The 12893-nt window shown below is 37.8% G+C and overlaps 1 protein-coding gene across 1 annotated transcript; it reads left to right on the forward strand.

Moving 5' to 3' along the window:
* The first annotated feature begins 264 nt into the window (after positions 1-264).
* Positions 265-1302, forward strand: LOC110875731. Its single transcript, XM_022123936.1, has one exon. The coding sequence runs from the start codon at positions 265-267 to the stop codon at positions 1300-1302; it is 1038 nt and encodes a 345-aa protein (XP_021979628.1).
* Positions 1303-12893: the final 11591 nt, after the last annotated feature.

Genomic DNA, 12893 nt, shown 5'->3' on the forward strand with positions numbered 1-12893 from the left:
CCGTATTATTTGAAAGACTATTAAATTGTTACGAGAAGTCCATATAAGGCTTCATAGATGTGGGGAACCATAAATAGTAATTATGAAGGGATGGACTCGAAAGAATCAAAGGTGACGAGTCGAACGATATGAACGAATAATAAAAATTTAAAAAGCAAGTAAAGTCTAAAATATGGGAATGCGGATGAAGTAAACATGGATTAATGAACTATGACGTAATGAAAGCTTGTTATTTGTATTAAATGTAAATATGACATTGTGTAGATGGCTGATGCAAGCAACGTTAATGATGATAATGATACGGCTCGTCAAGAAGCATTTCACAATAGAGTCATGGAAGTGGCAGAAGGGGTTGTGCAAGCTAATCTTCCACGATTAGCTCAAGAAGTAGAAAGTCGGGTGTTGGGAGTTGTGGATGCCATGATGACTAGCAAGATTGAAGAACTGAAAGAACTGATAGAGGGATCTAAGGGCAAAAGCAAAGAACGACGGTGCACATATAAAGATTTTATGGCATGTCATCTGACGACGTATGACGGTAAAATCGATGCAATCGAATGTCAAAGATGGATCTCGAATATAGAGGCGGTGTTCATACGAAGTCGGTGCGATAAGGAAGATCAAGTAATGTTCGCTACCGGTCTACTAACCCATCAGGCAAAAGATTGGTGGGATGCACACAGTAAGGAAGTAGGCGAAGATAGACTTCAAATTATAACTTGGCAAGAGTTTAAGGAGCCCTTCATGAGATATCATTGTCCTCAGTCGGCTATTGACAAGATTCAGGAGGATTTCTTACGCCTCCGGCAGAAAAATGAGTCGGTAAATGAAATATCAAACGCTTTCATGGATAAGATGAAGTTCTGTGGGGAATTGGTAACAACCGAAAGAATGAAGATAAATCGTTTCTATGGCGTGTTAAAGGCAGAAATTAGAGAGTTCATCACTCCTTCAAAATGTGAAACCCTCGATGAGCTCATTAATTTAGCACGGGATAGGGAGATTGAAATTAAAAGGCAAGAAGAGAGAGGTGAAAAGAGACCAAGTGAAAAGGGTGCAAGTTTTAGTCCATCTAAAAAGGGGAAGTTTCAGGATCAAGGAAGGAAGGGTAAGTCGAAAGGTGGAATTACTCCATGCAAGACTTGTGGGAAGCTCCAAACCGGAGAGTGTTTGTTAGGCAAAAAGGGGTGCTTCAAATGCGGTAAGGAGGGACATTCGTCTTATCAATGCCCGAACAACCCGAAGACTTGTTTCAACTGTTTCGAAAAGGGGCATATCAAATCAGAATGCCCGAAGCTTTAGCAATAGTCAAAGAAAGAAGATAAGAAGCAAGAGGGTTCTAGGGTGAAAGGGAGAATGTTTCAAATCACATCTGAAGAAGCAAAATCCCAGCCGAATGTGGTCTCTTTCTAATAAACTCCATACCGGTTTATGTTTTGTTCGATACTGGAGCCACTATGTCATTTATTTCGAGTGAAATTGTACAACATGCATCATTTAAGACTGAACGAATGCCAATGCCCCTAGAAGTAGAAATAGCCAATAGTAAGGTCTATATGTTACATGAGATTTGTAGAAATTGCAAATTCACCATAGAAGATGAGGAATTCGATATTGACCTTATACCCATGGTTTTGGGGGAATTTAAAATGATAGTGGGAATGGATTGGCTGGCGCGACACCATGTAGAAATTAATTGTGAAAATAAGACCATGCTTGTCCAAGCTCCAAGTGGAAGGCAACTGAGTATTCAAGGAGAAAGAAATGTGGAAACCAAATTGTGCACCCTTGTCCAAGCTTTCAAATACGTACCTAACGGGAATAGTGCATACCTAGCATATGTAATAGATACCCGACAAACCCTCCCGAGGTTTGAAGACGTTGAAGTCGTGAATGAATTTTCGGAGGAATTGCTGGGACTTCCTCCCGAGCGAGAAATAGAATTTCGTATCGAATTGAATCCGGGTGCGAAGCCGGTTGTACAGGCTCCCTATAGGTTGGCTCCCACCGAAATGCGCGAATTAATGACACAATTACAAGATCTTCTAGATAAGGGCTTCATACGCCCGAGTGTGTCACCTTGGGGAGCACCTGTCTTATTTGTTAAGAAGAAAGACGGGTCGATGCGCATGTGTATCGACTATAGAGAGCTAGATAAACTGACCATAAAGAACCGCTACCCTTTACCTAGAATTGACGACCTTTTTGATCAATTACAAGGGGCGAGTTGGTTCTCCAAGATAGACCTACGTTCAGGGTATCATCAGGTTAGAGTACGAGGAGAAGATATTCCAAAGACTGCGTTCAGAACCCGTTATGGGCACTATGAATTTCTAGTCATGTCTTTTGGATTAACGAATGCACCGGCTGCATTTATGGATCTTATGAACCGGGTGTGCCGACCCATGTTAGACAAATCGGTAATCGTGTTCATAGATGATATCTTAGTCTATTCGCGAAGCAAAGCTGAGCATGCAAAGCACTTGCGTGAAGTACTTGAAGTTCTCCGCAAGGAGAAACTTTACGCGAAATTCTCAAAATGCGCCTTTTGGCTCAAAGAAGTGTAGTTTCTGGGGTATGTAATCAACTCGGAAGGTGTGTTAGTAGATCCGTCAAAGATCGATGCTGTAATGAAGTGGGTTTCTCCGAAGAACCCGACCGAAATAAGAAGTTTTATGGGCCTCGCTGGATACTATAGACGGTTCATACAGGATTTTTCAAAGATAGCCTTACCCTTAAGAGAACTGACGAGGAAGAAAGAGAAGTTTGTGTGGGGTAAAGAACAGGAGGAGTCCTTTCAAACATTAAAAGAAAAACTATCACGTCCGCCGGTCTTGACATTACCGGATGGGACTGAAGACCTGGTGGTCTATTCAGACGCTTCACACCAGGGATTAGGCTGCGTTTTGATGCAAAGGGGAAAGGTTATCGCTTACGCTTCACGACAATTGAAGCCACATGAAGTGAACTACCCAACCGACGATCTAAAATTGGCAGCAGTGGTATTCGCCCTAAAGATATGGAGGCATTATCTATATGGCACCAGATGCACAATTTAAAGTTAAATGGATCGTAGATTGTCGTTAGTTTAATATCTTATAAACAGGGGGCATGCTCGTTTTACGTACGGGTCATGCCCAAATTTTCTAAGAATTTCGTTATGTATTAAATTTGGTATTTTGATGTCTTTAAATTATTCTATAAGTAGCCTATTTTTATTTTCGAAAAGCTGACCTTACACTGAAATCATCAATAAACGTAATAAAGTACCTGCATCCACCAATAGACTCCGTTTTCATAGGGCCACATATATCGGTATGAACTATCTGCAAAGGTTTGTCCGTCTGCCACGTTGACTTCTTTGGAAATGGCTTTCTAGCATGTTTACCCGAAACGCATCCTTCACAAATGTTTGAACCTTTTGTGATTCTTGGTATGCCTCGTACTAGTTCTTTATTTCCCATTTCAACCAAAGTGCCATAATTTACATGTCCAAAACGTTCATGCCAAAGAGTAGAGTTATCGGTTGTTGTCATTGATAGTGCAAGTGATATATGGCTTTCAGGGTTCAATGGAAACATTTTATTGTTTGTCATTTTAATGATCCCTATTATTCTATCGTTTGTATCCTTGATGATACACCGTTCCTTTATGAACTCTACTTTGTAACCCTTTTGTAGTAATTGACCTACACTTAATAAGTTGTGCTTTAATCCCTTCACATAAAATACATTTTGAACCTTCTTTTTCTGACCTTTAATTGATATAATTACTTCTCCGATTCCTTGAACTTCTAATCGTTTATCATCCCCCGTTCTCACTTCCTTTTGAAGTGATTCGTCTATCTTGACAAACAGGCCATTGTTACCTGTCATATGATTGCTGCACCCGCTGTCCAAGTACCAGCAATCTTCCTTAATCATCTCCTCCATGTTGAAAATCATAAACATGGTATCATCTTGTTGCTCATCTAATTCATCTTCCTTATGAATTAGAGCATTGTCAGATTTTTCGCTTATATCCTTCTTCGGACAAAACTTGGCCGTATGTCCAAGTTTCTGACAATTAAAACATCTTATAGAGCCCCAAGATCTGCCTTTGTTCTTGCCCCGTCCCTTCACATTCTGTCCGGATCTATCCGTGTTCGAGTTTTGCATTTGAAATGCATGTTCCATGGGAACATCGTCATACAGTTTCATCCGTAATTCATGGGACTGGAGTATGCCCATGAGTTCTTTGGTGGACATACTCTCTAAATCTTTCGTTTCCTCCACAGTAATGACCACCGACTCGAAGTTTCGAGTCAGGCTTCATAGTATTTTTTCTACTACACGCTGTTCACTTATTTGTTCTTCATTCATTCTTAATTGATTTACAATTAAAGTTGTTCTATTGAAATAATCTTCCACCGTCTCACCCTCTTTCATCTTTAAATTATCGAAACTACATCTTAAGGTTTGTAATTTTACCGTTTTAACGCGATTTTCACCCCTGTAAGATTTGTGCAGTGTGATCCATGCCTCTTTTGATGTTTTCGCCATAGCAACACGTTCAAACACTGTTTCATTAACCGACTGGAATATGATATGTAACGCCCTTCTATCTTTCTTTGTTGATCCCGATGTGCAGCGATAGCGTCTTCTGAAGGGTTCGTTCATAATTCTCGATATCCGTCTTCTACAATATTCCACAATTCTTGAGATTCCAGTAAAACCCTCATCTGGATATGCCAGTGATAGTAATTCTGCCCAGAAAGTTTTGGAATTTGCGATTGAATGCCGGTTGCTGGATTCATTTGTTAGAATATAGTCAGAAACAGAGATCTGGAGTTCGTATTAGATAGTATACGATCGATTCGTGTGGCTCTGATACCACTATGTTAGGGTTTCTAGGGTTTTGATAGAATGAATGTTACGTTCATAAGAATATGAATTGATAATCGAAAATTGTACAGAATGTTTGATACATATATTTGCAGCCGAATAGAATAACCGCCACAAACTTAGTTTATACTAATTAATAATAATATATGTCACACTATCTAGGTTATAATATATATAAGTATATTTATCTAATAATTACACCATCTATCACCATGCCATATATCATATAGTACGCCTCTTAAAGCCTATCTTATGTAAACATATTTATAGAAGTTCTTCTCATGCACGTTATAAAGCGTTTTTCTTAAAGGACTATTCTTAGTAGATACGCATGCAGTGATCATTCAACACTTGTTTATCCGTCTCCTTCTTTGACTTTCTTCAGGAATAAGGAACTGCATCACGCAAACTTCCACTAATTGATAAATGAAAAGTAAAAAAAGCGGAAAGCTTAAAAGTAGAAGTCAATTATGCACGAATGAATTACATCACAAGGAATTAGCCGGCATCTTGCAGTAGAGACGTCAGGTCCGCGCTTATTCGTGTCTTTATTTGACGACTGAGAGCGCTTAGAACCTCCAGTAATTATTAAACTTTGCCTTTTCCTTTTTCCATTTTTATTGAATGGTTGATCTTCTTTTAGTTTATCTAGATTGAGATGTAAAGTCTCAAAACCTGAGAAAGGAGAACATATTCTGAATATCATGGTAAACAAGACTATTTATGTAACAATTACCAGTCTTCTTTTTATGGTCTACAACTTTATTGAATGCTTCCATAAGGTCTGGGTGAGCTCCAAGTAAATCTTTCACCTAATAAACATGAAAGTTTCTGAAAGTTAAAACTAAATCTAAGCATGGAAAGTTGAGGATAGAGAAACAATTAATGTTTAAGATAATCAATGAACTATGTCTCTCCAAAAAAGTCAGTTAGCATTAACAGCTTGTATAATAAAGGTAATCATGTCTATCACGCTATAGACAATGCATATCTAAGGTGCGGTGACGCTATTACTTTTCAACTATCGTATTATGTTAAGAATCAGACCAGGTCTTCTTACACATACGAAATATGATTTTAGGGTCCATAGACATACCTTAATTGATCTAGAAAAAAAAACTATACAGAAATTCATAATTACCTGAGCTTTCAGTTGCGGTCGACATATGTTTTCTGAGTAGTAGTACTTGAGGCACGTCAAAAAGTTGCGATAGCTATCTGTGTTATTTAACCGTTCTTTCACCTTCTTAAGGAGAGAACACACTTGCCCATGCATATCTTCAAAATAAAAAAAGTACATATAAAGATAAAAAGAATCATATAGATAAAAAATGAAAGATATACAATTATATTTCAGCGGATTGAACAATTTTATGAGATCTCTTATTCTGCCATTCTTTTGCATGGGCAACATTTGCACTTAAACAATGACCAATGCAGTTGTAATTTCTTTATGACAATATAAGTGAAATCAATGTAGTAGTAATTTTATCTTCTGAATTAGAAGATACCTTGAGGAAATTGACTCTTAAGTGTTGCTTCAAGTATCGGAACAAAACGCTTTCTCATGGGCTGATCATTTACGTTTTCACTGCAGTTGGTTATCTTTTTTCCTTTCTCATCACATCTAGGAGGTTCCGAACCTGAAGCAATAGTTTCCTAGCAAGAAATATATTTTAAATAAAATAACAAACTCTCGTGTTAATTATGCTTCTATAATGATCGATACGTGTTGAAACACGAAAGTTTTCATTGATATATGATATTTGGCAAGTGAAAGGGTCAACTATTTAATGTTTGTTTGATGAAATGAAGTTTTAGAATTACTTTTTCAGAATGTAAATGCCTAATTGGTTGTGAGCTCCTGTGTTCCTTACGAGTGTCCGCGTCCTTGAAAGAGTTAATATTACAAAATAAGCTGGTGAACTCCTTAAGCAGATCCTTATGGTGATAAAACAGATAAGAAACCTGAAACAAGATAGTATAAGAAATGCTACCGTAAACTTACAAATAAATATGTATTTCGTGACATACCCCTTGATGGACCTCAAAGACCGTTCTCTTTCCCATTCTATAGGAATCCAAAATACCAAGAAAGCATTTGAACAGATGATCATCATCTTCAAGTCTCATCTACAAGGAAAATAGTGATTATAATAAAAAGCAAACTAAGGTTGTTCTTTCCAGCAACTGTGTGATGGTGTCACCTTAACTTTCTCCACATACTGCCTACATACTTCAAGTTGTGCACTCTTTTGAACATCATCTGCAGCTTGTGGGAATGTGATTTTTTCTCTCTCTGGAAGATAGATGTTAAAAAGCGGAAACAGTTCTTGATGAGTTTGGCATAGTTTTATAACTTTTTCTCTGACTCCCAACATGTCAAGCCTACAAATAAAAAAGATAAGTGCAAGACAAGAGCATGAAGCTTGAAGTTGAAGCATTAACTTAGACAAACCTGCCCTCCCTGAAATCCTTCAAGATATCAAGGAACTCGAGATACTCTTCGGGTGTCAACTTTTCTCTAAAACTCTTGAGACACTGCTGGGCATCCGAAACAGTCAGAATTTTGCCTTCAAAGACTATCCCAGAGCTTCATAGCACAAAATTAAATGAATAATTAAGTCAAACACATCTATTTGTAGAGAATGTTGTTATTGATTTGCGGATCCAAAGCAAGAACAAGGGATTGAATTGAAAGATGAAAACCATATTGGTCGGTGAGAGTGAATGAACACACATATAGCATAGAATATGATAATATCGTTAAGGATTTGCAACAGCCCTGCAAATCCTTTTATAGTAGATATGCTCAACCGTTTCTAACGGTACGTAACTACGTAACCATCTAACACTAACTAACTTTAACCGCCAAACCGTAAACAGTGTTAGTTAGTATGAGCCGGTCTATATTAGGATCAAATACAAAGGTTTCAAAAAATAAGAAGTCATACAAAGGGTGTCAAACCTACTCCGATTGACCTCATTCAAGTGGCATTAGAACCGTCTCATCGAACTCTACAATGTGAGATTTTAGGTTTTCATGCACTTTTGGATTTATAGGTTGTAGATTTTAGATTTTTTTATTTATTATTATTGTGTCTTTTATTTATTATTGTGTCTATTCTTTATTTGCGTTATTGTGTCTTTTTTGTGACTCATTGTGTCTTTTTTCATCGATATTGTGTTATATTTTTCATTCATATTGTGTTATATTTTGTTCGACATTGTGTCATCCTGAGATCCATTGTTTCTTGTACACTTCGTATTTTTAAAAGTCTTTGTAGAATAACTTGACTCCTTAACTTGACTCTGAAACCGCTAGCACTTGAAAAACTCTACAGAAGCATTGTATCTGAAAGTGATTCAAGGCTTACAATCCATCTATATCGGTAGGAAGAAGGTTGGGGCCATGCTTCAGCCCTGTAAAAAGAAAAACATAAAAAAAATCAAAGTCATCAAATAAACTAATGATTATTAAGAATCAAAAGCCGGAAAAAGAGGGAGAAAGCAAACCCACCTGTAGACCGATCACCGTCACCTGTCGTCATTTTCTGAAAATGAACATGAAAATAATTAGCATATGAGTTTTGAGGTTTACTGTAAAATATATACTGATACCTTTTGAAATCTGAATGTATCAAGTCTGCTGAGAGAGAGAGAGAGTGTGTGTATCTATCTATCTCTCTATGTATGATGATGAATCATCCGAAGTGATTGAGTGAGTGAGTGTGTGTTTGTGTGTGCATGTATATAGAAATAGAAAACCAGAGTTATATAGAGGAATGGTGACGGTGAGGAGCCGTGAAGTAATGAATCAAGGGTAAAATTGTCCTAAACAAAACCGTTCTCTTTGTGTAGCATTTTAACCTTTAATTACTTCTTGTTGGTCCTTTGCATGCATTTAACTATGACCGATAAATTATTTCCATTTGACTCTCAACCATCACCAAATAGATTGTCCATATTGTGATAAATGTACCTCAAAATGTTATTTTGCATTAATTAATGTTGGTTATTCATTTTTTATTTTGGATTTCTTTTTCACATTTAATATTTTAGGTGTGGGGATATACACATAGTGGGATTATGCTAAAATAAGGACTTGCCTAAAAAGTTTAGGAAATCATCGCTAATTCTAAATGGGTGTGCACACCAATGTGCCTATATGCACACTTAACCCTAGTAAACCCTAGTTCAAACTGCCTTTACCTACGCATCGTATAGCTCTATATGTAGCGTAGCTAGCTACGATGTGTATAGTTTGCATGTGTTTCAGAGCCTGAGCAACAATCATTACACAGAAAACAAGGATTTATATACGCTACGTATAGCTGCGTATAGCTCTATACGCAGCGTATATAAACCATCAGATAGATTTTGGGGTCATTTTGTTGGGTTTGAAGCATCAGTTTTTTCACAAAGTTTATATACGCAGCGTATATAAGCTTTCAGAATTTTGTTTGGTCAATTGGCATATTTTTGGTACAAGTTCTCATCTGGTTACAACGTTAACTCACTTAAAATATATAACGAGTTAAAAATATATAATATTTTTTTTTATTATTTAGTCGATGCCGTCGTTAATTTATAACGTTAAAATTTTTTGAAAAGCGTATATAAGGTTCAGATATATAATATCGTTATCGAGCTTTTGAAATAAATTATTATACCAAGTCTAGTGTTGTTCGAATACTATAAACGTTTAAATATTATACAGTTAATTATTTTTAAATACTAGGGTACGGTCCGAATATATTATACGGTTTGAATACTATACCGTGCGTCCGAATACTATAACGTTAAAATATTATAGCGTTAAATAATTTGAAATACCCGGATACTCTTCGAATATGTTACACCGTTTGCAATAAAAGTTTTATATATATAGCAAAAGTTTGACATATACAACAAAAGTTTGTACATACATAACAAAAGTTATCATACTACGTCAGCGGATCTGCTGCTGCTCCTCCTGCTGATGCCATTCAACAACGGGAACGAAGTGTCATGGAGGTAACCCGTCATGCTGTCGGCGCTCCTGTAGGTCCGCAACCACCCACTCCATCATATAATTAAGCCTGTCAACATCGTGACGTAGCCGCTGATACCCGCGTATGAGGGGGCAGGACCGGGCCCAACTTGTCGTGGGAAATGAGGCGCCCCAGGTGGTCCACGCGGTTATGGTGGCTCCGGAATGTACATGTCCGGCTCATGCTCCTCCGGAACCTCCGGATCGCACGGGGGATATACCAGCTTGAACTGTGCCGGCAATTGCGTAGGCGCGTAAGGCTAGTCGTCCGCACCCTTAAACTGCTTCCCGCATGGGAATTTTTTGGTAACGTGCATTCCCGATATCGTGTTCATCCCCATCCACTTCGGCTGTATCGCCTTGCATATACATGGGTTGTCAGTCTCCGGGTGATAGCCCAACGAAAGGGCTATCATAGTGACATAAGCGCCGCCGTATAATAATTCGCGCTCCTGTCGATGATGCGCGGACGCGAAGTACTGCTCCAATCCGCGTGCGAGAGCGTACGGCCTCTTATACAAGAGGCAATATAAGAAAAACATGTCACCGCTTGTACACCGTATCCTCCGAATCCACCGTATCCATAGTATCCTCCGTATCTATCCGAACTATCTTGTTGCACTGTCACACCCCGATATTTCCACGTATTACCGGTGGGGAGTATCATGACGTAGTTGATATCATCATAGTCAAACAACACAAGTTATAAATGCACAGCGGAAGCAAAAGATAGATTTATTTCAACCGAATAAATTGTAATATAAAGAATCACAAAACAGTTGAAACATATCCACAGGCGGATCAAAAAAAAGAGGAAACTTGTTCAACAGACTTTAGGCATCTAAGCTTGCGAGACTTCTATTTGATGCTAGGAGAGACCAGCTTATTCCGATTAGTACCTGCACTTAGCCTTTTTGGGAAAATACGTCAGTTTTCACTGGTAAATACAATTTAACTGACTCATTTTGAAAATGTTTAAAAATTGATTTGAATGCACGTGGCACAAAAGATTTTATAACTTGGGATAATTATTTATATATAAACTTATAAAAGAATTACATGTTTCTTATACGTTAAGTAGCCCGGGCTGAACACCGGGTTAAAGATTAATTGACACACCACGTGGTATAGTCCCGCGACGGGCTATTCCCGAAACCGGCGGTTATACCTTATTATTTATAAATACACTGGCGGGTGTACGCCTACACCCGCGTGTGCTAAGGTCGTGGCCATTTCTGTGAATGATGCCAAGGATATCCGGGACGTGGTCATTAACCCCCCAAAGGCTTTAAGCAAATAAAACAATTTAAACGGGTCATTTCAATGAATTAACCATCATACAATTAAAGATTCAATACCCGAGCGGTATTTTATATACCGAATCCCAAGCCCGTATAGGGAAAATAAGTTAAAAGTATTTACCTTTGCAAGTAATAATCACAAATAGCAAGTGCACGTAGCTTTTACCGGGTCTCCTATTCTAGAACGAACGTTTATAATAACCTATTAGATTCCTAACGGGTCTTTAATTTAGTCTAAGCTTTGACCGGTTAGTTTTTAAAGAAAAATATGGTTCAAACGCATGATTAAGCGAAGACCGGAAAAGAATGTGATTTAGACCCAACAAGTGTGAAGACTTGTATAATATGGGTAAACTAAACACATTCTAGATTTTGAGACAAAAACGATATGGTTTGACCCGTTTCGGCTAATATATGCAAACTAGTTACATAAGCCGGTCCGAACGCGAAAAGTGCGTAACGAGTAACCAAATGAATCATACACAAGTTTCCTAAGTTAATATGCCTTAAATATGTTGTGACATTGATGTATTGCAAAATACATCCTTTATTCGTGTATAGTTTGTATAATTTATCAGTATTTATAGTTTAGTTTTATTTAGAATTACGTGCTATTGATCAATATTCAGTTTTCCAGGTCTTGATACATAAAGTGGCTGAAAAAGGAGCAGAAACGAGCTACATTGCTGAACATTAACTCCCGGAACCTGTTGGAACAAGTGTTAGAATTATTTCAGAAAAGAAAAGTTGGAAATTGGAGCTGGAATTTTAAGGCAACATTCTGTGAAAATTAGATCGTCGCGCAGCGCCACGATAGAGGTGTAGTTGGTCGCGCTATGCTACCAACCTTAAACGAAAATCTGATCTTTCATGTGGTCACGCAGCGCGACGAAGTATGTGTTGACCCGTCGCGCTACGCGACGGGTAGTATGCGTGAATCTGGATGGGTTCTTGCTAGGGTTTGGTATCCGGTTGAAGCTTGGATCGTGAGATTGAAGATTGTTCGGGTTTTATCTCCCGATTTTCCTTATTTTCGCGTTTTCAATACTTTACGATGAATTCTTGTTTTGAACTCGTTTTGTTTGATTTGAACATCATGTTTCTTGGCTAAACTTTAGATACTACCTAGATTTGATGATGGTTTAATTTATGTTTGGATCTTTTAACGGTTTTTATTGAATTGATTATGGATGGATTTCTGAAAGTAAAGTGTTCTAGATTTTCTGATTTGGTGCGTGTGCGTATTTACTTTTGATTGTGGATTATTTACTGTTTTACATTTTGGTGGATGTCTTTCACATAATAAATCTGTGTTGATTATTTGCATCCTTGCGGGTTCGGGTGATCTTTGGGTAAATCGGCCGATAGCCTTAGAAACAGTAATTAAAATATAATTAGAAGTAAATATTCTGCTTAACTTGTCGCTGAGAGGCTCGAGTTAGTTATTAGGTTGCGGTGCAGTATATAGCTAACTTAGATTTTGAGAGAAGTCGACATTAGTTCCCTAATTGCATTTGTGTCTAGTAAACCAAGTTAGAATCTAGAATTGCCTTAGATTGTCGCGCTGAGACGTAGATAGTCGTATTAGGGCACTTTTAGAGTCGTTAGAGGACTGAGAGGAAATCTAACAGTCGGTAATCATAACAGCCTTGTAGGGTTTCCTAGGTTTCTTCCTGA

The sequence above is a fragment of the Helianthus annuus genome, chromosome 9, assembly GCF_002127325.2.
Source record: "Helianthus annuus cultivar XRQ/B chromosome 9, HanXRQr2.0-SUNRISE, whole genome shotgun sequence".
Taxonomy (NCBI): domain Eukaryota; kingdom Viridiplantae; phylum Streptophyta; class Magnoliopsida; order Asterales; family Asteraceae; genus Helianthus; species Helianthus annuus.